Source organism: Patagioenas fasciata, chromosome 2 (assembly GCF_037038585.1).
Source record: "Patagioenas fasciata isolate bPatFas1 chromosome 2, bPatFas1.hap1, whole genome shotgun sequence".
NCBI classification, from domain to species: domain Eukaryota; kingdom Metazoa; phylum Chordata; class Aves; order Columbiformes; family Columbidae; genus Patagioenas; species Patagioenas fasciata.
The window spans coordinates 15,292,247-15,317,761 of NC_092521.1; the positions used below are offsets into that span (position 1 = coordinate 15,292,247).

Here is a 25,515-nt window from a genome sequence, read left to right on the forward strand (position 1 = left end):
CATATTGGGCCTGGTTTTTGTTGTATTTCATAAATATATTTTATTTTGGCCATTTTGTGGATTTTTATGTTATTTTATTGGCATATAGAGAGATGTTATTGCATCCCTAGCTCCAGTGCAGCCAGACAAAAACCGAGAGGTTTGTCCCAGCTCAGAAGGGAGGTGGAGCTGCAACCCCGGGGGCCGGGCCAGGCCTCGCCGAGCGGGAACCGGCGGCTGCTGAGCAGAGCGGGTCCCCTCTGTAACCCCGACCCGTTGCCGCCCGCCCCACTGGCCACGACCGGGCGCATCGCAGCCAACCAGAGAATCAACCCCGCCGGCGCCCGCCGCCCCGCCTCCCGCGCCGCTCCCGGCACCGCCTGGGCGGGGCGGGGCACGCTGTGGCGCGGCTTTCGGAGCGGGTGGAGCTCGGCGGGCGCCATGCGGAGCCGCGCGGAGGTGAACGCTACGCTGCAGACGGCCAAACTGAACCCGGCGGAGCTGCTGCCGACCGTCCATTGCCTCAGCTTTGGCCCGCAGGCCGGCGCCGGCGAGTGCTGCCTGCTGCAGCTGGAGCCGGGCCTCTGCGCCGAGCTGGAGGCGGGACACAGGTGCGGGCGGCGTGGGGCGCCCCCTGGAGGGTGGGGGGTGGTGGTGTCGCCGCTGAGGCGAGGCGAGGCGCGACCCGGGCCGCGGTGACACCCCTCGCACCTCCACCACGTCGCCGCTTCGGGCCTGGCGGCCGCGGTGCCTGAAACAGCGACCCGAAGCAGGCTGGAGGGCCGGGGCAGGCCCACCCCGCTGTGAGACGCTGGAGTTTTCCACCCCTACCCCTCGCCGAGCGTGGGGAGCGGGATGGAGGTGGCGCCGGGAGGCGCCTCCCGGGGCTGCCCCTTGTTCCGCCCTTAGTGTTCAGGAGCTGACATGGCTCTTAAACGGAGCTTTTTCCAGACTTTTGTTCTGATACGGTTTGCTTGAAAATGTAACTGTCCCTTAAACCTGGCTCCATTACATTAGAAACTAAAACCTAGGTATTAGCAGGGGCATTTGGTAGGATGGTTATGTGACCTCCAACTCTGGACCAAGAACAGATTCTAGATAAGTTCTGGACGTGGTTTTAAAACGTCTTCTTTCACTGCAATACCAGTGACACAATAAGAATGTTTAAAATCATGCAGCTCCCTCTAAAGAAAATAGTCCTCAGAGATGTGCGTTAGTAAGCCTGTTCGTATTTAGTGTAATATTGATAAAGTGTCATTGATTAGAGGCCTGGATCGTGCTGAGGACCACGGGGCACAGCTGAGCTTTGTTCATGCATGGCAAGCTTTTGGAAGCAAGAGGAGCAGTTTGATTAAATTGAATCCGAGCACTTAAATGTAGTGTAGCCTGAGAGGAACTGAATGTCCTCCTGATGAGTTCCTGCTTTGGTATTATGTCCTCACTGAGAATGTATTTAACCAAGTATGTGAGCTGAAGAGGGATGTTTGCATTGATTCTTTGCACTGAAATGCTCTAGAAGATGGTTTTCTTACCTGCTTGGAATTATTTGCAAGAAAGTGTGTATGTTTATGAGAGGGAATTGTCTAAAGGATGCTACACCATAAACAAAATTTCTGTTTTCTTTCTTGTTTCACAATGGACCAGTTTCAGTTCTCATTAAAGAACTACTAGTAATCTGATTTCTAGTATTAGTGAACTAGTTGAGGCTTTAAGCACACTTAATTGGTGTTTTGGGGGATTGCGTGAATAGGCTGGTGAGGTGGTTGGACTGTGATCTGCATAAGAACCTTGAATGCATGTCTTTCAAAGTGAGAAAACTCAAAAAGGAGAGGAAAAAAACGTAGTGTTAAGATATTTTAGATTAATTGACTATTACATTTTTATATCTTGGTATACTGTGACTGCTGCTACTAAACAGAACTCTGAAAAAATATCAGACCAGTTTAATAGTTGTTCATCCTAAAATAGAGGTAAAAATACATCTTTATTTTTGTGCTATTTTTTTCCAGCCTAGTAATCCGTGGTGAAAAGGATGAACAAGCAGTGCTGTGCAGCAAAGATAAAACTTATGACATGAAAATAGCAGATACCTCAAATATGCTGCTGTTTATTCCTGGTTGCAAAACTCCAGAACAGCTGAATGACAATCAAGCATCTTGTAATATTATTCATTCACAGGTATGTCTTTCTGGGTCTTTGATTGTTTGCTTAAATTCTCTACTTATTCTCTATGATTTCTTGTATTTTACCCAAGGTACATATATGAAACCTGGCTGGGATTCAGTTCCCTAAACATAGGCTTCTAATGCCATTTTAGATGCCTGTGGTATTGGTCTAGCGGCGAGCTGCTGCCGTAGAAGGACGTGAGTGTCCTGTAGGTTCTTTGTATATTGAACAGACCCAGGAGGATGTCTTTATAAATAAAGTTCATACACAGGGGGCATGCTATACCTTAGGGGATCTAAAATGGCTCTAGGGCCCTTCTTTAGGCAACTGAATTTTATCCACGGTGTATGATAATTACTGTTTCTAAGAAGTGAAAACTTTGGTTTATTTTCAGTGGATAGTAATCACTTGTGGTAGGTATTAAAAGCTTTCAAAGAAAATCTAATTTCTCAGTGTTAGCACCTATTTTTAAAATAAGCTGTTTGCAGTTTGATTCTAGGAGTGCTTTCCCCAAAAGACAAATTATACCATGTCATGCCTGAATATTGTTTTTTAAATACAGAAATATATACAAAGGTGACTTTCAACTAGCATCTGGAAAGATTTGAGTGAATGATTTTAGAGTTTTTTAGAGTTCTTGATTTCAATAATTTATTGTTTTCTGCTCTTCTGAAGCATAGTCAATAAAATTCTTCTAAAAATAGTTAGGGAAATATTACTAGGTCATTATTTGTTGCAATGGATATAATGACATCATTGAGGAGTAATCCTGCTTGTCCTTAGATGAACATAATAATCAAGCTAACATAATTTCTTCCGTGAAGTCAGCAGTTCAGCTGATAGAAGAAGTTAATTCAAACTAAAGTAAATTAATGAGAAAGTATCGTGCTTCCATATTTTTTTTCTGTTTAATGATCTCTCTAGTCCTCTGAAGTCATACATGGCAACATAGTATGTGTGATTTGCTTATTAATTATTTTTAGAGTTTAATTTCTAAGAGCTTTCTTAATGTTTTCAAGAACATTATATGGTATATTGACACTGCATATTGTAAAACATGAGATACTATTTTTACTCAGTGTTTTGGGGCTTCACTGCCCTTCTCTTGTAGTCTTGTACTACTTGCAAGACTAATACCTATAGCCAAAGCATCTGTGATTTTATTCACCTCACACAGACCAACTCCAGTTATGAGCTTTGGCTTATAAATTAGAATTATTTATTTCCTTTTCTATGCAGAGTACCTTCTTGTTTGTTGGCAAATTGCTCAGAAAAAAAAACTTGGCAAAGAAAAAAGTCTAATGCTTGGGTAAATGCTATTTGACATGGAGGGAAAAAAATGTAGAAGTTCGTCAGGAAATTAGTATTTATGTGAATTTTCTGCCAAGCAAGCTATAGAGTAGTTAGATTAAAAATTGAGAGTTTTCTCTGTATTAGAATTGAATAGGACTTCTACATATAGGTGGTTTGCTTATAGTTGATTTAAATGGAACATTATTTTAAAGGTTTTTTTTTTTTTTTAATGGATGAATTTAAAAAAAAAAAAGTGGTCTGGCAAAGGATTTGGGGCGTTTTAAAATACTGTCTGGATGCTTCTTCATGGAGGCTTTTTTACAAGGGGCCAGTGGTTGGGTCAGGAGTTGCAAACCTGGAGTCTGTTCTGCATCTGCCATTCTGTACCCACTTGCATTGGTTTGGTAAATAGCGGAAACAATGCTGAAAGGCCTCCAATACTCTGTCCTCTTCAAAGAATCTGCTAGGAAGTCTGAGCTGTACCCCATGAAGCACCTCAGGATTACTTTGAAGGTAAAGTTTCACTCAGTTAGTGTTGAATCAATTACACCTGAGCTTCCTGTTGCACACTTTGAATTTGTGTGTTGAATCAGAGTCAGGAACAGAGATATCTTGTTTGTTGTGTGCAAGTGTAACTTTTTGTCTTGTTAATGGCTGTTTTACCTGAGCTTAGTGATACGATGATTCAATAAGGTGTAAAAACACCATGAAGTACATCTCAAGCATGGGAAGAAGTGAGGAAGATGGAAACAGGATAATACAGGAAGGGCTTTATGGCAATAATATAACTTAGTATTAAGAGGATAAGAAGTGTTGATGAGGACTGTGCAGGAATATATCCCATCATTATATTCTATCTATCATTTGCATGTAGAGATGAGTTGTTCTCTTTGTCATATGCACCATGAACATATTTTTATCAATGAATGGATTTTTATTCTCCATTGTCTGCAGTGATTTTTAAATTGAAAATATTACAATGATTACTTTATCTTTTAAAGTAATCGTCCTATTAATAAATGGGTGTTATCAGTGACTAAATTAATACTTTTTGCTGATAATTTTTGTAAGTTTCTTTGAATCCAAATGGTAGGTAAAAATCTATTAAGAGTTGCTGTTTTTTCTTGTAGATTGCTGGCTTCGCCAATAACTATTGGGAATTAAGGAGATGTCGACCTAAACTGAAGAAACTGAGGAAGCTTTTAATGGAAGATCCATATGAAGGGCCAGATAGTCAGAAAGATCAGACTTCAACATTTTCGAAGGTAAATAATCTATGTACGTTACTTTATTGTAACTGGTAATGGGCAAATTAAAGCGAAGATACATTCTTAACTGGAAAAATACTTTTACTTCCATGTTTCACAGTGCTGCTTTGAGTTAATTTTTTTAAGCCTACTATTCTAAACAAATTGGTAATTATTAGCCCTTCCACTGAGTAGCAGGTAAGCAACTTTTTTTAGTAAAAAGAGGAAAAGGAAGGACACGGAAAGAGACTGGGGATTTCCTTTTTCATGTGGGGAGTTTCTTGAGACAGTCTTCAGAACCTTTTGTAAATTCCTTTAGAGGTATATGACCACTAAGGTATAATGTAGCCTTTGCTCCTCCTTTGGGGCTGTCATGCATGAGCTAGGTATAAGTTCACAAGACACTCATGTAAAAGTCACTTGTCAATCAGTAATTTATGATGACAAGGAGAAGCAGGGAGTTACTGAGAATGACAAGGGTGATATAAGGAAGGCAGAGAATAAGACCGACATTACAAGAAGGGAAAGCACAAATAAAATCCTGTCCTACTACCCCTGTATGTTTCCAGGAAATCCAGTTTAGGATCTAAATAGTAATGGAGAGACTGGGACTGTGCAGCATATGATCTCAGATAAAATGCTCAAAAAATCCTGGAGTCTTGTTAGTTTAGTTGGTTTTCCTTTTGACTTTAAAACAGAAATGGTTGTTCCACAGTTTTTTACACCGAGGCTTCACAGAATCATATAATCATAGAATGTCCTCAGTTGAAAGGGACCCACAAGGATCACTGAGTCCAACTCCTGTCCCTGCACAGGACAACCGCACAGTTCACACCATGTGTCTGAGGGTGTTGTCCAGTCTCCTCTTGAACAGTGTCCAGGCTTGGGGCCGTGACACCTCCCTGGAGAGCCTGTTCCAGTGCCCGCTCCAAAGGCTTCGTTGAAGCTGGTGATAACAAGCCATCTGTGTATGCTTGCGTGTAAAAATGTAGATGTTACTTGTATCCCTTGGAGAGAGATGCTGCCTCTCTCTGGGTGATTAACAGTCTAATTTCTGAGAAGTTTCAGAATCTTTCCCCCAGCATTTCCTTTTCCACCTCGAATTTTTCCTACCTACTTTGGCCTAGGCATAGAAGGACGTAGCAGCAAAATAAGGGATGGCAAAAGGAAAAGAGTCTAAATTATCCAGAAATTATAAGCATTGACAAAGGCTATCAACACAGTAAGATGTCATATGCAATAGTATTTACTGATAACATGGAATTAATTTTATAAAAAACATGTCTATGTCTCCCTAGTTTGAGAACTGATCTTCTCCGTTTGTTTTGAAGAATAGTGTTCCATGTATTAGCTTACTGGAGAACAGTTAGGTATATCTGATAAATGTAGATGAATCTTAGCTATGAAGATATTAAAGCTCTCCGTGGGATAGCTCTCTTCCCTATGGGACTAATTTTCACTGGAATCCCAAAGAATACATGTGTAGTAAAAATTTGTTGTTTACTTACACTTAATATTTATTGGTGCTGGCAACAAGTAAGCCATCTTTAATCTGTTTAAACACAAATTACTGTGTTTTGGTAGCTTACTGTAAACTTCTCATGGTTTTCATTTGTTTGTACTGTATCATACACAGAGAACTACGAGAGAGGAACCCTAGGGAACTATAGCATTTTAAGGAAATACTGTAAGGAAGCCTGATGCATACTGGGGTTTACAGTGAGATGACAAGGCATAATCAGATGATTGACTGCATTGGAGTTAATGTGTTTAATGTATTTCTTATCCTTTGTTTGGAAATTGCTGGTATGGACATAATGCAAGTCAACCCATTCCATTTTATGTTTGCAAAGGTGATGCAGCTTATAAAAGCATCATAGTTGAGAGCAGTGTTTTCTTTAAAAAAGCTGTTGGAGTGTGTGCCAAGCCTCAGAGGGGAACAAATGCCAAGGACTCCTGTGCAGGGTCCTACCTAAATGGCAGTATCTAGCTCACAAACACAGCTGCATACTGATCTGGGGATATATTTGCTCTAAATTGTGAGCAGTGTTTTTTAAATTCTGGTATAGATGGTCATTCCTTGTTGAAATACTGATGTGAGTTCAGTGCTGCTTAGTCTGATGATGTTTCAGCATACTGTCGAATTGGAATGGCACAGCAAGAAGAGGAGGGTTTTCTGTATTTATTAAATGCTTTTCAAATGTCGATGTTCCAAGCTTAGTGTTGGTTTGTTCAATATGTGTTCCCATAGTCTAATAGATCTCAAGTACTTAATCCATTTTTTTTTCTTTTCGGATAGGAAATATGCTATAATCAGCAAAACTTTAATATTAGAGTTGATTAAAAAGGCTGTAAGGTGAATAAATGAATTGATGAAGTCCTGTTTAATATGGATTTAAGACTGGTGTTTGTTCCTTTTACTTCACACTTCCTGATACCTTCTGTTCCTCTCATGTCTCCTAAATCTTTACCATGGTATCCACAGCACCCTCCCATCTCACCTAGTAACTGTTCTGCAAGAAGTTATATGTACTGTGGCTGGTTCTGTGCTATACATGTGCTAATTGGTTAGCAGACACCAAAACATAATATGTAACTGTTGAGGTCATGCTGGAGGAGGCTTTCCCTTAGTGGAGGTACTAAGCTGGAGTTGTGACTACTCCAAAAGTGGTAAGTGATTTCTGTTTTCACAGAATGGTTGGGGTTGAAAGGCACCTCTGGAGATCATCCAGTCCAACCCACCTGCTAAAGCAGGTTCACCAGAGCAGATCACACAGGAATGTGTCCAGGCAGGTTTTGAATGTCTGCAGAGAAGGAGACTCCACAACCTCTCTGGGCAGCCTGTTCCAGTGCTCTGTTTTGCCTTTTCTTTGCATCTCATAGATCAAAATATGTGATTTAGGAAAGACGGAATACATTCTCTTTTCATTCTTCCTGTGATGCTTTACTTGTGGTGCCTACTTGTGCTAGTTTGACATCTCCAGAATACAGGTGTACTACTTATGCAGGGCACAAAGACTTCCCTGTAGTTAGCCTGGTTTTTATATTGAATAATTTCTTGAGAAAATGCTGTAAGATAAAGGAAAAGTTTCAGAGAGTGTGGTAAACCTTAGAAAATTAAGAGTCTGGAAAAAAAAAATCAATCTTTTAAGTCTTTTCTTCATTACATCTTATAATCCATTTAGCATGTTTGCTGAAGCAAAGGAGGAGTAAGGATAACTCAGTTTATTTACTACTTTTTTCTCTTGTTGCAGTATACAACAGAAGATTTGTTAAGTCTGATTCAAGCAAGTGAAGAAGAAATACTGCACCAATTGCAGGTTATAGATGCCTGCAAAATTGAAGGTATTTGTCTCTAAAGAGTATTATTGCCTGTGAGGAAATAACCTTGTTTTTTTGCTGTGTGTTTTTTCTTTTTTCCCAAAATATCCATGTGTCCTTTCTCTAAGGCCCATTCCATATCCTCGTTTGTCAAAGTGCAAGTTACTTCGAAGTACTAGGATCTCTTTCTGTATTTCCTATATGTTCTGCTGCTATGCTGATCAAAAAGATAAAACTGAGCAGGCATCAACCAGTCTGACTCTTTCCAGGGTTATTTCTTCTTTGCTTCTGCAAACACTGGCATCAGAGTATCCCACCCATAGCATGAATATTTTTTTTGGCTGGTTGCCCTCTTCCTAGATGAGTGGGTGCTGCTTTCTGCAGTTCTAGATGCAAAAATATTTGATCCTTAGGTAACCCCAGCATTTTCTTAGTTCTTTCTTTCTCCCAGACTGGGTTTGTCTCAAGAGTCTTCCTGCTATGTAAGGCAAAGCTGGAGAAAGTGCCTCACCTTGTGACAGGTCCTACTCATCCTGTACTTGGCCCAGGTGACAGCAGTCCTAGAGTCACAGAATAATGTATGGCAAAACTGAGCTCTGGAATCCAACCCCTGCTTTAGAACAGGGCCAGCTTGGAGCTGGCTGCACAGGGCCTTGACTGGTCGAGTTCTGAGCATTTCCATGGGTGGAGATTGCACCACCTCTGTCCAGGCTATTCCAGTGTTTCACTATCCGCAAGGAGGAAAAAAAAAATCTAATACCCATCTGGGATTTTCCTTGTTGCAACTTCTGCCTGTTGCCTCCTGTCCCATTGCTGAGCACCACTAGGAAGACTTCTGCTCTGTCTTCTCTATACTGTCCCATCAGGTAGGTAAGGACAAGCTCACAGGTGACTTTTGTTGTCATTTACAGCTGCACAGCACCATTGTACCAGATATGTGCTTGGTCACATCTGGATTTCCATGAACGTGGCTGGACCTGAACTGCCCTTTGCAGGGCCAGTGCAGTCAGTGCTGTTCATGCAGTCTCTGTCTGAATTAATTATTAGTTCTTCCAGGTCTGATTCATCTTGGGATGGGATTTGTAGTGTCTTTGTATCTGTGGCAGTTAATCTACATCAACAGCTACAAATAATTTAGATTACTTAATTTCTTTCTTCTTTACATTTCCTCTTACTATTCTGTTCCTTTTTCCCAGTTTTAGTCCTGAACAGGAAAGAATGTTGTTGCTGTACTTTGTAAAGGTGTGACTGAAATCTTCAGACTCCTGTAAATGTGTCTTCAGGGGAACAGAATGAAGGTGTTAATGTTTCCCTCCTAACACTGTTTTCTGGTTTTCTCTGTGCAGGATATTGGAGAATTCTAGAATTTGACTATGAAATGAAACTCTTGAATCACGTGACTCAGCTAATAGAATCAGAGTCCTGGCCTTTAAGTAAGGTTCCTTTACGTACCTGCCTTGAGGAACTTGGATCTCTAGAACCCACGTAAGCAATTACTTTTAGTACTCAAAATTGCCTACAGTCATCATTTACTATTACTAATTGCAATCATTATTAATTATTTTTTAGCATTATAGTCTTATAACTCTAGATTCCAGTTACCAAGGTGTTAATGATATATTTTCTTTGGCTCTAAAATATATAAGGGCATTAGTAGTTTAGACAGGCAGGTCAGTAAACTCTTTTTAGTGTCTATTGGTAATGTTTCCATTGATTCAATAGAAACATTACTGTTGAATTGTCAGTGTTGGAAGTAACATGTACTTAAGGTGTAAATTGCTGACCATCTTGAAATACTTGCCAAAGTACACTAGCCAAAAAATGTTTAGTTTACCTCTTGCATAATGTCTAAGATGGTGGTATATTTCCTGGTATAATACTGAATTCAGATTTTAAGAGTTGAGTTTATTGTACTGCCATTTAGGGTCATGAAATAATTTAAGATTACCGTTCAAAAGTCTTAAGTTTACAATATTTTTCCATTTATTCAGCTTTTGGCTCGAAAAACTATGTTGCTTTAGTATTAGTGTTTGCATTTAGATTGTAATTTTATGCCAGAGGTCTAGAAAAATGCCTGCTATTCATTTAGGAATAAATAAATGCCATATTTGTGACTTACATCACTTCTCATTGGAAAGAAGTGACATTGCAAGAGTCTTCCCCATTCTCCTTACGCCTTTTAGTCGTCAGTAGTTAAAACTAGAAAGTGGAAGAGACTGCTGGGGATGATATGCTGAATCTGTCCCATCTATCCTTTTTGTCCCCTTTTGTCCTCTTTTAACTTCTAAGTTGTTATCAGTTTGTTCATTTCAGCCATGAAGACATGTCCCACGCTCCATTCTCCTTGATTTTTTAACTATCTTCTTCCTGGAAACTGTTTGTGTAATGTCCTAATGAACAGTTTTAAACCTTGATTTCTAATTTTTTTTTTTTTTTTTTCCAGAGATATGATAGAACATATTCTTCTAAGCTATGGAAGGAAATATGTTGATGATGGTAAGTTTGGGAAAGCATGTATATACTAATTTTGCATAACAAAAATAGCTATTCATGAATAAATGCAGATTTTGTGTGGATGGTGCAAACAAATGAACGTGCTACAAGGCCAGTAAATAGAGGGAGCAAACAGTGAACTAAAAATCAAACTGCTAGAGAAATTTTCATAGGAAAAGGGACTATTAAACTGTACAAGACACTAGGGAAAAATCAGGAACTATCAGAGGTATCTGAAGTTATTTATTCCGTGTCTACAAGCCGTAATTTTGTGACTAAAGACAGATCACTGGTTGAAATTATGATAGAATCTCTCTTTAGATACCCTAGGAGGTCTCAGATGTTTAAACAATTATTTGTGCTATTGTGAGTACTCAGTGGCACACACATCTCCCTGAATTCAGCTTACCTGAAGTAGACATCTGCCTCTGGTCTGTCGAACTGCACCACAAAATCCATTGATTGTATTGATTAAATCCCACATGTAGGCATAATATTGCAGTGCCTTAACCTCAATCTGATTTCTTCCCCACTGTTGCTTTCATCTCACCTTTGGCTGAAGTAGGAGTCACAGTCGGCCTTAAAGGCCATAGGCAAGCACCTGGAGCGACACAGATCGTCGTCTTAGTACATTTAGGCAGGTTGCACAAGGAACAAATTTGAATTGCAGGAAGTCCAAATGACTGAAAAAGTGGAAGGAAGTGTTTATGCCTGATGTTGTTCAGGGAATTTCAGCCAAGTTAGTGAACAAGAATAAATTATCATTATTCCTTTCATCATGTCATAAGGATGATTAAGAAAGTGAAAGTTTTGTTTAATTGTTCAACCACAGACAGCAACCACTTCAATACAAGCTGTTCAGAAACAGGAAAGAAAGCTGTAGGAGAAACAGTGTTATCGTGAAAGGGGAAAAGATGGGAGGCAACCACATTTATTGATATAAATGAATACCATAGCTTGGGCAGTGCTGTACACACATAATTTTCTGCTTAATTTGTTCTTGAGAATGAGAAGATACCTTCACTTATCCAAAGTACTACCAAGTCAGGTTACTCCCTGAGGAAGAGAAAAAACAGGACATTTGGTTTGTAGAAGACTGTAGAACAGAAAGGAAATGTGAGACTGTTCTCTGTTCTTTTATCAAAAAGGAAAAATCCAAGATAACCTGGGCTTTTTTTGTTTCTCAGCAGGGGAGGTTTACTTTGAGATGCATGAAGATAAAATATGCAGGTCTATAGCACAAATGCTTTTGCAAAATGCAGTTAAATTCAATCTATCAGAGTTTCAAGAAGTCTGGCAACAAAGTGTCCCTGAAGGGGTGACAGCAAGGCTTGATCAGCTGAAGGTAAAAACATAAAGTATGGATTCTGTAATGAGGAGGCTGTAAAGTGACTTGTGTCAGATGTAGATTTTATCGATTAATGGGTATTGATTTTATTATTTCTGTCAGCTTTTGAGTTAAAGTACTTCCTATGACATTCTCTCTGAGCATCAATAGTCTGGAATCATGACATTTCAGGTTTAAGTCTGTCATGTTTCACTGTTTGAAGAAAAGCTGCAGCTGTATTGTTTATACTTGAAAACGTAACTAGAACAGAAGCTGAAGCTATTGTTGAGCAAGTTGTAATGACAGGCAGTAGAGCAGCAAGCACTGCAGAAATGCTCAAAGGAGGCAGAGAGATGTTGGAACTCATTGGATTTCCCCCTCCCTTCTTGTCATAAATACTGCCTGTCAACTAGCACCATAATGAGACTTTTTCACTTTGCCTCTAGTAGTGCTGTTTTAGGCTGCTTTGGACATGCAAAGAACAACTTGTATGGATTATTGCCAAAAAGAAGGAAGTTTCATTGTTTCGTCTTTACTTGACATTTTTCTCTCTGATGCTGACCTATAGGGCTTGGCTCTTGTGGATAAAAGCTCGAGACCAGAGACCATCTTTCTGCTAAAAGTAGAAGACTTACCTGAAGACAATCAGGACAGGTTCAACAGCTTATTCAGCATACGGGAAAAGTGGACAGAAGAGGATATTACCCCTTATATACAGTAAGAATATATTTATTTTTAGTAAAATATAATAGTGTTACATTATTCCCTTTTTGCATAGCTGACTTCTTATCAGCTATGATTGCCTCAAATACTATACTTTCAGTTTTATGTCAATACAAATTCTATATGAATAGAATCCGCACCCCTGGGCACTGTAGCTATATTTGTTGGATGTAAAAAAAAAAAAAAAGCTGATCTTATTGAATTTAAATGGGCAATAACTCTGTCCTACTTGATTGAGGCAGATTTAACTCAAAGGATTAACCTCCTGATATTATTTATAATTAGTCTCCATATTTATGATGCTGTAGTGCTTCCTGTATGGTGTCCTTTGTTCGTTTGGCGGTTAACACACTGTGCTGCTACCTGGAAGGCACAGACAGGATATATGGGAGCAGCTATAGATGGTAACCCAGGAGTAACTGCATCAAAACTTTGAGTGGCTCTAAATTTACTGTAAATAATTAAGTAGTTCAAAGCTAATTGCTATGCTAGATTGAAAATCCTTTAGAGAACAGTAAGAATAAAAAACAACCAACTCCCCCTAAGAAACAAAATCCTTGTTTCTGAAGTAATTAATGTAGTAGTTTGCCTGTTCAAATGTCAAGCAAAGTTCTAAACTTCAGGTAATTTAAAGCATCATGTGAAAGTTTTAGCGGTATTTTTTTTTCTCCCAATACTCTAAGCCAGTGTATTGCTATATTGACAACTATTTCATGGATTCATTTTGTATGAGAATATCTCTAATGCCAATGTCACCTGCTTTATTTCATCTATAGAGACTTATGTGCAGAGAAGCAGACGGTTGGTGCTCTTCTGACAAAATATGCTCGCTCCTCAATGCAGAATGGTGTTAGAGTTTATAATTCTAGAAGACCCATCTCATAACAAGTATTAAGAACAGAGAATCCTCAATGGAGTAACAGTGAATATTGCATCTTCCTGCCTTCTGGGGAAAGGAGCTGTCAACCAATATCATACCGTGTTCTTAAGCAGCCAAGCTTCTTGAATGAGTTTTGTTTTCTGCTCAGTGGAGTAGAAAGTGAGGGCACTTGTCTTTCCTAGGAAACCAGTGTCAGCAGCCCATGCCCACCTTCCCGTGCCCACCATCTTCTTCCTTCGTGTCTGTAGTTACGCCAGGAGTCATGCTACTTCTTGAACACACTTTAGCCATCTATCCATACACTGAAGTCTGACATTAAAAATTAAAACCTCCTTGATAATAATTGAAGCAATTTAATTGATTTCAATGGCAAAATGGAATGCTTAGCCTTTTGACAATTAGTGAGCATTCTTTAAGATGTTGTAGCAGCATTGACGTTTTGAATACTGCAGGCCTTGACAAGCTCATGAACAAGTTACTCCTAACTGGGGCTACACTAGTCTTAATTTTGGAAGGTGGTTCTTTCTCTGGTCGTGTCTGTGAGTAATAATGGCACAAGCTCTTGACACTTTAACATTTGGCAGAATTGCCTTTTAAGTATTACAAAAAAAAAAAAACAAATTGCAATCAAGTGTGATGGTATGAAAGAACAGTTAAACATTGTGTTATGAAATTCCTATAAACTGTCATTAGAATGTAGCTGATGTAAAGTATTTTACAGAAGACTACCTTTGCTTTTCAAAGAGAACTTATAAAACTTTCTAATGCAATTATTTATTTTTTTTAGAAATTGCCTTGAAAACTTAGGCTGGAATGTTATTCTCTGTGGAGCAATGAAACAGGATATTTTTATGATATTGTCATGGAGTGCCTGAAATTGAAATTTTGTAATCATTAAAAAGGATTGTTTGCATTTGTGAGTCAGAGCTTAATATTATGCATTTTTCAGTTGTTCTTTTAGCAATTGTATTTTTTATTAAAAAAAAGTATTTTCTGCATCAAACTCAGATGTAAGGTAAGAAAAACTTTGGAATTGCTAGCATGTCAAGTGTAGAGTGAGCAGGGAGAGGAAAGAAACTCTGTATCAATTGTGACTCTTAAATGGATGTGTTATCCTTAGAATTTGTTATAGATAAAAAGCTGAATAAAGCCTACTTCCTGAGCTCTGCTTATTCTTGCTCACTGACGCAGGATCAATTCTCTCTGCTCCATGTTTCTGATGTGTACAAGCATGGTGGTTGAACCGGTTGTGTAGAGACTCAGCTGGTTTCTAACAGCTCCTGCTGGGAATTGCCTCGTTTGCTGTTTGGCTTCAACAGCCACGGTCCTTTTCATAGCAGCAGAAGGTTCCCTCTCAAGAGAGATCAACAGTGATATGAAGGCAAAAGCCTTGGAAATAACTTCCATTGCATCATATAAGGTTCTGTAGTTGAAATACATAAGACAATTACTAGTCTTGTGCTCTGTGATACAACACAGTATTTACAGTGCCAATTGTTTGTGAAACAAAAATTCAAGTATTACATGAATAGAGCTGCATCATAATACTGAGGTAATGATTCAGGTTTAGCTGCATTATTTTTGTATGTGTAATTCTACAAGTTCACAGTACTTCTGATTTTTGTCAGAAGTGCAAAATGAGGTGATGCTTTGTAAATGTCAAGAACTGCTGATGCTGAAATGGCTAACTCCATTAGCTGCTGTGATGCAAGCATTTATTTTAGTGTAAAACAGACAAATTAAAACTTGCTTCTAATAGAACAAATCTAGGTTATGAAGATGGTTCATATTGTGTCCTGGTGCTGTAACTAAGATCATTCCATAGCACACTTGGGCTGGGAGAGAAGAGGTGAATGGATCGAATCTCATTTTGTGGCTCTGTGCTGTATTTCCAGCAGTGCTTTTAGTGTCAAATCCTTTTTTTTTTTTTTTTGATTCAAGAGTTGGCTGTGCCCTGGAGCCCGGCCCGTCAGTTCAGGCGTCTATACGCGGTTTGTGCGTTCAAGTAGCTCAAGCGCTCCCCTTCCCCCGTCGCAGGGTAGTGCCTCCAGAAGGGAGGCTGACGGCACAGGGCGCGGCTGCGCTTGAAATAAATCCCAGACTGTGAGAAAGAAACAGTTATTTTTGTGGGCCTGAGCCGCTATCCGAGGGTTCCAGCCGGAGCTGAGAAGACCAGGTTCCCCGGGCATCCCGGGCCTGAGGCCCCTCCACCGCGTTCCCGCCGTCGCCTTCCCGCCGCCCTGCGGCCCCGTCTCGGCACCGCGTGCGCATGCGCAAATCGCCACGCCCGCGCGCCTGTGCTGGAGGCCCGTCTGGCGCATGCGCACTAGTACATGACCCGGCCCGTAGTAATGCGTTAGGTTATTTGGGGATTTGGCGGGGGGGAGTATTTTTTTCTCCTTTTTTTTTTTTTTTTCCCTACGACTGAGTTGACACAGTCCTGATGAAAAGTAAGATTCTAAAAGCCTTTATATCCTTAAAGAAATAAACCCTGTTAAACACGCTGTGACCTTTCAACCGCCAGGGGTCAAAGGTTGCTATCAAAATGGCGGCGGGTGCCGAGGGGCAGAGAGTCGGCGGGGCCCGGCGCCCGCGCTTCTGAGGGGGAGCCTCGCTGGGCCCCACAGCCCGCGCCGTGCTGGGCCACGCTGCCCTCCATGCCGGGTGGCTCTCGCCCACTGCCTCGGATCAGAACGAGCCGCGGGAGCCCCCAGCGCAGCCGCCGGCCGGAGCGGCGCCCGCTTTCACAGCGACCATAAGGCCGGGCCGTGGGGGCTCGGCGGCAGCGCCTGCGCTCGTACTCGTCCCCCGGCACCGCCTCTCTCACCTGTCAGCGGAGGGTGCGGCCCCAGCCGGCTGCCCCAGTAGCGAGGACCTGTCGGCTGTATCGGCCCAGCTGTACTGGCCTAGCCGCCCCGGCCTTCCTGAAGCGGTAGCTCCCTCCGCCGCCCGGCGATACACGGAGGTTCTGGGGAAAGAAGTACGAAGCGCCTCTGAACCTGTACCCTACCCCAGTGCAGACAGGGGCTGTGTGCTGCACTCGTGAAAGGTTATACAGAAATACTGAAGTTTATTTGTGTTATAACTATGGTGCTTATTCGAGCTGAAGATGCCTGACTGTTGGGGGTCAAAGATCCACTCTGGAGATGAGTGATCAAATGCGACTGGACACAGGGAAAAATCGAAGGACCCGTCAAGCAGGGATGACGCTGGTGCCAGTCTGACGGTCAGCAGTGTGTGTTTAGTGCTGCTGTTCAGGATGAATAGGAAGAAAGGAGACAAAGGATTTGAGAGCCCAAGACCATATAAATTATAAGTATCATTTTTTTTTAAATTGCTATACGTTAGATCACTGCACATTTGAAACAGGCCACAGGCTGATTGGTAATTATTTAACTGAGAAGGTTCTAACTATTACTTATGGTGTAGCTTGCACTCAGAAAATGCATGTTGTAGGTGTATGTTTTATTGTGTAAATGGACTTACTCATGGATAGTGAGTCTGTCAACTACACAGTCTCATAAAGATACTGACATCTGCTCTTCAAACGTGGGAAATCTCTTCACTTAATTTCTGCGTGACAGACCGTGCTACCATGTTTCATTGTTACTGCTGTGTCAAACCCTTTTGATGCAAGTACTTTTTTATATATGCAAAAATGCTTGCATTAGCAGCAAGCAGCTTTGTTAAGCAAATTGTCATTTTTACACATGAATTATTTTGATTGTAAGCAAGCTGTAAACCAGGTGGTTGTGGATTTTAGTGGATCTTTATGTATTTCTGCTTATACCTCAATTTCTTTATAAATCTGTAAGACAAATGTGTTTCTAAATAGAATCACTCATACGTTTTAATGTGTAGGTAATGTTTGAGTCCATCACTGGATATTAGATGTTACCATTCTCTTGTAGGAATTTTTATTGAACTTGCTAAACTGAAAGTCACTTTTTAATGCACAGGGTACATGAGTATGTGTGTATAATGTGTGATGTGGCGTAAAAGTTGAATTACTATAAAGTTGTATCTGGAGCCATGAATAGAACTACTGTGAAGTGTGGTAAAGATGCCACTTACTACAGAAAAATATAGAAATAACTTCTAAAATGTTAAAACTTGGAATTATTATTTTATCTTACATTTTTTAAATCAGAGTTTCAATTACTAGGAGTTCTAATATGTCATTTAAAATTTAAATCAATGCATTGGCTTGTTTAAAATATCTATCTTGATTGATATATAACCATTATTTAAAATAAAAATTCTTATGACATACTAATTATAAAAGCACATACGATATGTTTTTTCATGTATAGTACCAGCTTACGTAAATGATATACAAGAGTCAGCTCACCAGGTAAATCTTCCACAGGTCTCTGATGGAAAATATTGCAGCTGTACCCTGCTTCTAATACTGCACATCACTAAACTGTTAGAAAGTGATTCTGTCCCATTAGTAATATAGTATTTTTACCTACTGTTACATGATGTTCAAAAGTGATGTTTTCTTCCTATATCACTGGTAGTATTCATACTGGTATGATACTATGCTTTGATTTTATTGGAGCTTTTATGACCTTGTGTGCAACTTCTATTCATTGTTTTGGACCATGTAAGAGATTTAGATATAAGTATATGCTACATGCACTATTTATCTATATGTACGTACATCCTTTGTGAGCTCTCTTTTTTGAAACTGTGTTAAAATATTATTTTAAATGCTGGCATTTGTACAAAACCTTACTTATTTTATTTTTTTTTCCAGCACAACTCACCAGGTAGTTTGTATCAACAACATAAATTTTCAGAGAAAGTCTGTTGTAGTAAGTACTTTTTAATAAAATGTGGAATTAGAAATTAAAAGTCTGGGATTTCTTCATGCTTTTAGAGGGAATAAGTGCACACACAAGCTAATTATGTTCTTCAGCTTCTTTGTGTTTTATACTTTCTAATCTGATGCGTCCCATAAGTCTGTCATTCCTTGAGATGCATCAAATAAAATACCTTCTAACTGTGAACACTGATCTCCCTAAGGAAAAGCTTTCTAAAAGAAGATCACTGTATTGTAAATAATATTACAAAGCAATCTGCAAGTCAAAATGGACATTCAACACAGTGTTAGCTGGTGGTGGGGATGGAGTTACAGCATTTTCTAGCTTATATGTGAGTTCACTGGGGCTTTGAAGAGACTTTCATGATTTCAGACCTGAACTCATTAAGGCTTTTTGTGCATTTAGATATCTGCCAGAATGGATTCTGCTTTGGTTTTGAAACTCATTGTCTCAAATAGTAATGAAAAAACCATTGTGATGCTAGTAGCTTGAAATGTAGTCGGTAGAGGCAGATCATTTCCAGTAAAACAAACATGATTGTCAGTTATATTGAAGTTTTTCTGTTTTGTTCTGTTCAACAGCTGGGAAAATTCACTTGTTAAGTGGTATAAAAGAAAATGTATTGTAGACATCAAAAAGAGCAAACCCATTTCTATTTTAAATGAAAAATTATGGTTTTTTACCTATGTTTTTCCTGTGAAATGCATTAATAAGAATTTTTTAATCTATATTTTATGAGTTGGCAAATATTTTATAGGTGGTTTTGATTTGTTTTTTCATAGGGATATGTGGAACTGACAATATTTCCCACAGTTGCAAACCTGAATAGAATCAAACTGAACAGTAAACAATGCCGGATTTACAGAGTGAGAGTCAACGATTTAGAAGCAGCTTTCATCTATAACGATCCAACACTGGAGGTTTGTCACCATGAGTCCAAGCAGTAAGTGATGTTTTAAGACTCTGCAGATGCAGTGTCTTCTGTGGCTGTTAAGCATGACCTATTTTACTGTACTGGCAAGTTTTACCTGTTGATTTCCTAATGGTGACATAAGTTTCAGACAGAAACAGTTCTTGCATGGTGACTGTATTTGGGAAAGTATTTTGGCAATAAGTTTGACTCTTACGCTATTCATCTTTATCATTTCTTTTACTAACACTTTTTTGTATTGTTTTGTAAAAGTATCAAAAACTTTTTTTGAAGTTCTTTATGGGCAAAAAAGTGGTGGATGCCAGTAGTGTTCTCATTGCTTTAGGGAACTGTCCTCCTCCTGTATTTTTTTCCCTGGTAAGCAAATACCTTTGGTAAAATGTTTTCTCTTTGATGGACTTTGGGTTTATCTGTGCCCAACTTTTACACTCAATTATTGTAAGAAAATTTGGTTATGTTATTGCAGCAGTGGTGTTTCGTTTATGTTCTTGTAGAGCACACTTTGCAGTGGTACAAATACATTCATGAGAGAGTTCCACTTGAGAAGATTGACTTCAGTTTTGGGTTTTGTTGGATTTTTTTTGAGCTTTCTCTTTTGTTTTTTTTTTTTTTTACTCCAGCACAGTTAGTCAAATCAGTTTGGTTGCATCAGTATAATATTATTTAGACCAAAACTATTATGTTCTGATAATTTGTCTGACAAAAATTGTCCTGATTTTTATGATGTGTAATGTCAGATTATGTGATAATTTTTGTTACTTCCTATTTTTAAACCGAAGAATGTTCATATGATATCAAAATTCTTGGGAATATTTCCCATTTTCCTAATAAGATTGGTTTTCCTTTTATTAAAATATGTCCAACCTTACATATAATTAGCTTATTAATTTGAAACAAATAATAGGAATGAGGCAAATCATGTGACTGTATCAGATTAACTATTGGACTACTAAATTAAGATGTTTATTGTTGTCCTTCAGTGATCTGTTGTGTCCCCTTGGACAGTGATTGCTCTGAGAGATTTGCTAGCTGAAAAGATGGAGAGGGCTCAGTAAGCGACTTCAGAGGTGATATCACCATGGTTAACTCCTGTAGCTGATTAAGGCAGGTAGGAACTGGCTGGACTTATTCTGAAGCAAACTGCAGAGTTCATACAGTCCTGCCTGTTAGATGTGTGAGCACAGTGGCATTCTCAAATGATGCAGTGAGATCTGTAACAGGTTGTCTACCCTTTGCTTTAATGACTAGAGCCTTTGAGATGTTTCCTAGACCATGTCAGCTTTTGGGTTAAACCTGACTTGACTTCTCTGACTTTTATCTGAAAATTAGAGTATTAGAGAGAACTTCTGTTATTTAGTTACTGAGATTCAAGTGGTAGTTTTTATCCTAAGTTACACATCCTTGTATTTGAACTGTTTGTTTATGGCAGACACTATATTTCTTTATTCATCACTTATGTAAGGGTTTCAATAGCTCAGTTTGCAAATACTACGTTCATTTATATAGGACACTGAATTGGACATCAGAGTTTGGAATTTTTGTTTGAGTCCTGATACTGAACCACTCGAGTCTATTAATTCTGCAATTCCTGTCTCGTTTGTGACTTGATATTTTTGTTGTTGTTGCTATTGCTTGGCAAGTCAAACATTCAGAATTCTCATCAGTGGGATTCTAATTGTTCTGAAGAGCTTCCATTCTCAACTGCTTTCTGTGATTCTGTACTTACTGAATTCTGAATAATTTCCAGAAGATGCGACAAAGGAGCAGCATTTAGAATTATCAGAGCGATCATTCCATTATGTTAAGAAAGGGGTCAGGAGAGACAACTCTGTCCTTTTGTGGAGAAAGTGAGTTTCTTTGTTTAGTGTCCTAGTGTTGTAGTTGAACATCATCCTTTTTTCATATTATCCAGTTTAAGATCAGTGAACAAAATTTGAGAACAGTGCTTTCAAAGTGAAATACTGGCTCATGCTGGACTAAAGTAGCCTGTGGTTTTCACTGCTGCAGGTTTTCACATTGCTATTGAATTTTAATACAAAGTCTCTGTATTTCATAACTCCTGTGTTATTCATAGTTATGAAAGACAGAGGTCACCAGATATTCATAATGAAAAATTAGTATGCCTCTTAATCCCAAAGGCTACGTGGGTTACAACGTATTGCATGCAATCTGTATTTCTTCCATTGAAATACCTGGTGACAACTGGGTATTGAGCTTGATTGTAGCTGAGTTTTGATTAAATACAGCACCTATTCTCTTAAGACAGGATTACAAACAGAAATGCTAGATATCTAGCAGCTCCAGAATTAGTACCTCAACAAAAAAGGAGAAAAATCAGTGGCTTTCCTCCACTCTTCTTTACAAAGAACTACGTAAAGAAACAGCAGGCTTTTGTAGGAGTCTTTATATCTAATCAGTCCTTGCTCTGCTGGTCATCTCGTCCACATTCTCTTGTGATGGCAAGTTTAGTGATGAAATCCTTTGTACCCTTGCAACTGAACTAGATATATCAGTTACTTTGAACAGGACACAGATTAGTTGTCAGGTTTCGTTTCTAGTGTTACAACTTTTCCGCCATTTCCTTCCTTAGTCCATTGAACTAGTGAATGTGAAATTAAGATTGTTCCAGGCAACCTGTTTATTTAAAATAATTTGGTTTATATCTTTACTCTTTCCTGGAGTATGAAGCAAATAAAGAAACAGTTCAAGTTTTAAGGTTGTACATGCAAATACTTTCTTGCTTTTGATGATACTTTTGGTTTCCTTAAATGTCGGTTTCTAAAAGAATATGTAAAGTATGTAGAAAAAGTTGTTAATTTAATGGACTCTTTCATACCTTTTTTATCAGAGGTAAAATATTGTAAAGACTTCTTACTGCTTTAGCAACAGAATTCAATTAAAAATGGAAAATTCTGTGTTTAAAGCCACTTTAATTATGCGTGACTTGAGAGTTTATGTTCGCTGATATGAGGCGAAGGTCAAGTGAAGTAGTTAATTGTTTCTTGTTTATGTTGTGCAAATTTTGGCATGCAAGGAAACATAGTTAAAAGAGGTTTGAGAAAGTAAAGATTAAATAGAGTTTTATCTGTGAAACACAAGCAATGCCAGCTGAAATTGTTTCTGTCTGACCATGATGTTCTCTGCAAGTTCTTGGTTGAGATATTCTGCCAGATCAGATCTTTGTGTTCTGAATTTGAACATTCAACTTCTCTTTAGTTCAAGTAATATTTTCAGGTTTTATCATCTGTTGATGGCAAAAATCACTGACTTGTGGTCCCTGTTGTTTCACATTTTCACTTTTGCAGAAGCTGAAATAGTTGTTTTTCATCTTGTATGTTGTCACTTCTGTTGAATGACAAAAATCTCGCACTAAAATGTAATTAAAAATTGGTGTATTTTGTAGGAAATGTTATAAACCTTTAGGTCATGGATTAAATATGTTTTCAGCTTTCATGCCAGTTTGTCTGTTGGTCCCAAACTATAATTTCAGGTAACAACTGAAAGAATTTTAAAAGTTTTATCTATAAATAAAGTCAGTCTTCCATCTTATAATTTCTTCTTGAGGCTTCAGGACATTATAGCTTTTTTATATTGGAATAGGGGTATGAACTTATGTAATGCGGTCACTACCTCCCTGACTGAGCGAGCACCTGTAATGTGTATCACTGCTGTAAGGTATAAAACAATTCACATAGTTTTACTATGTGTACACAAGGTGGCAGAGAATCCTATTTTCCTCATACTTCGAAGGAAGGAATTGAAATCTTGCAAAGGCTCCAAATAGTGTTGGAGAATTTCATTCTGGGTCTTCTCTTAGGGCTCCTGTTATTCAGTGTTAGAGCCTCCTCTGCCCTCTTCATCTTCACTCTTTTCCTTGTAAATTGTTGCTTTCTCGATTCTGTCAACATAAGGGAAGTGGGATTTATTTTTTGGGGCTGTAGTATGCAGAAATCCACAGCGTGTGTTCTGACTACTGAGACAAGGGCTTGTCTCTCAGCCACTTTTATGTTAAAGCGGACAAAGGAGAATTGTTTTCTTAGTCCTATGCATAAGATTGTAAACTGTCAAATAGCCACAGCAAAAGCTTGGAGTTATGTTGCAGTGGTTTGATCTGTGACAAGTGAAGTTTGTGATGATCCTGCTGTTGCCTGGTTATGTGCTTCACATGTTCATGTGATAACTGTGGTGCAGGGTTGAGAAGCTATTGCATTTTGTTGTTATATCTGTGTAAAGGAAGATAAAGTTTTTGTGTTTTTGTATAGCTAGCTAATGTGCACATGATGCTCTCCTGTGCACAGGTAATCTATTCAGTGTAATTTTAGTCTTCAGCAGTGTATACTTGTTCATTCACTAGTTCAGCTTTCCCCTTTTTTTTTTCCTCATGACAAGCAGCAGTAAGCTGTGAGAGAGGGCAATGTGGTAACTCAGGGCATGTCTTGCAATGTTCTGTTTTCTGAGAAGTCAGTGGTCAAGCCTTTCGCTTACGCACGAACCAGAAAAAATACCAATGGACTGAGCATGTGTTGTTTTGTTGCAATAAATAACCTTCTTTTCCACGGCTATGATGCTTATCTAGTTGTAATTTCATAATAGACTTTATTAGGAATAAACAGAGGTATAAAGAACTTTTGAAGAAAGAGATGCGAAAGCCCTTAACCTTGGGAAAAAATGAAAATCAGTTTTTTCAGTGTGCCAAAGATTCAGATCGTTGCCTTATTAATAAATTACCTATAAGTGTACATATTGTATCTATAAAATACACTATATAGAATATATGCTATATATTTTGGGGTTGGACTCCATGTGCGAATTGTAGCTGGGAAGAAAAGTAGAATAGTAAAACAGGTAATGAGTAATGAATTACGTGTAGATCAATGAACTTATTTTGCCAAGTTGATGTTAAATACTGTAGGAAGAAAGTAGTTTGTATGTTTGGACTGTGTAACAGTTAAGTAGCACCGCTACAACTAGTAGTGGGAGATGGTGTGGAAAGCTGACATGGAGGTGTTTGGAATCAAGGAGTAGCTTTAAGTCTCTATAGGATTGCTTGTTTCTAGTGAGTTGACAAGCGTGTACTTGGGCTATAATGAAGTGTTTTGCCTGAGTTCTGATAATAACATGTATCTCTACCAGGAAAAAACATGAGTGCATATTACTTTTTCATTGTCAGTCTACACTTAGTGTTAGAAAAAAATATCTTTGTTCCCTTTTGGCATGTGTTCTATTTTTGTTAAAATGGCCATATTCAGTTTATTGAGAATAGTTCAACCTATGAAAAAATTAAGCTGTGGTACTAAGCCTTTAATGGATTCCTTTTACAATGAATCACCCATTTGAATTGGAACATTTCACAAAAATAGAAATATCAGAATAGACTGTTTTCCATAAAATGTTAAGCCCTGTGGAGTCTACCTTCCTTTCTATAAAATCATAACCTTTTCCTGTCTACGAACCCATTGATGTTTAAAATGGAACCACAAGCTCATCACAATCCTCAAACTTGGAAAAAATTCTCACTGATGTATTAGAAAGGGATCCCCCATCAGTAATTGTGAATTTTCAGAACAGGTTTAGATTAAAATTAAAAACTCCGAGACTTTACAATCTAACAGAAAGTTACTGTTGTTTTCTGTTGCTAGTTTCTTTAATTACTAAGGTAGTTTTTACTTATCCAGTGTTTTTTGTTTTTAAAGAGAGTTTTTACAATGGTATTTGCTTGCCTTCTGAGGATGCCATTTGAAGAAAACTTGAAGCAACATTGGTTGGGGTGGTTATGATCCATCGACAGTCTCCCATGCCTCAGGAGTAGCACTTCTTTCACCCCTCAGTCCGTCAGATCGGGGAGCTAAACCAAGTCAGAGCTGTCTGCAGGAAAATACTTCGTTTTGCGCTTTCAGCAGTATCACCACAGGGACGGATGAACAGTAGTCACCTTAATGAGCAAGGGAGCAGGAATGTGGCTGAGATGAGGAGACAGCACATCAGCTGGAATTTAAGTTGGTTTGAATTGTTCTGGAACCATACCCCAAGTCACAGTGTATTCCAGTGTATTCCTTGTGCTTTTAAAACATGTTGACATTATATCCTATCTTTAGGTACACTTCAGCTATGGAAAAGGAAAAAATTAATATGTATTAAAACGTGGAATTTGGGTGTTTCTATGCCTGTATTCTCCCATTTACTATTCACATCCTATTTTCAGAAGCTTCCAAGCTAAGTAGACAAATTTACTGCTCCCAACATTCTCAGTCTTGGTATTGGTGCCAGGGAATTTGTGTGCTATTATTGCCAAAGATCAAGAATTACATGAAAATATGTTCTCTATG

The 25,515-nt window shown here is 38.8% G+C and overlaps 2 protein-coding genes across 3 annotated transcripts in view; both read left to right on the forward strand.

Annotated features, from left to right (window-relative positions):
* Nucleotides 1–353: 353 nt before the first annotated feature.
* On the forward strand, nt 354–14,591 carry DSCC1 (DNA replication and sister chromatid cohesion 1). The gene is made up of 9 exons (XM_065831330.2): nt 354–590; nt 1,989–2,157; nt 4,569–4,703; nt 7,940–8,030; nt 9,353–9,491; nt 10,450–10,502; nt 11,687–11,844; nt 12,395–12,543; nt 13,326–14,591. Exons 1-9 carry the CDS (start codon nt 421–423, stop codon nt 13,432–13,434), a joined length of 1,173 nt encoding a protein of 390 aa, XP_065687402.1. The 5' UTR covers nt 354–420; the 3' UTR covers nt 13,435–14,591.
* A 1,362-nt stretch (nt 14,592–15,953) lies between these two features.
* Nucleotides 15,954–25,515, forward strand: part of TAF2 (TATA-box binding protein associated factor 2) — a 59,272-nt gene continuing 49,710 nt past the window's right edge. Inside the window, exons 1-3 of one of the 2 annotated variants that reach the window (XM_071803835.1) lie at nt 15,954–16,741; nt 18,195–18,249; nt 19,041–19,201. In XM_071803835.1, the coding sequence (XP_071659936.1) occupies nt 16,689–16,741; nt 18,195–18,249; nt 19,041–19,201 (269 nt within the window). In that variant the 5' untranslated portion in view covers nt 15,954–16,688. The remainder of the gene's footprint in view (nt 16,742–18,194; nt 18,250–19,040; nt 19,202–25,515) is intronic. The other variant, XM_071803836.1, reaches the window with a different exon arrangement.

Bases quoted from the DNA above. Each gene is read 5' to 3' on its own strand.
- DSCC1 (XM_065831330.2), top strand. From the start codon at position 421: ATGCGGAGCCGCGCGGAGGTGAACGCTACGCTGCAGACGGCCAAACTG. The intron at 2,158-4,568 runs GTATGTCTTTCT...TTTTTCTTGTAG, and splicing joins GTAATATTATTCATTCACAG to ATTGCTGGCTTCGCCAATAA. The intron at 12,544-13,325 runs GTAAGAATATAT...TTTCATCTATAG, and splicing joins GATATTACCCCTTATATACA to AGACTTATGTGCAGAGAAGC.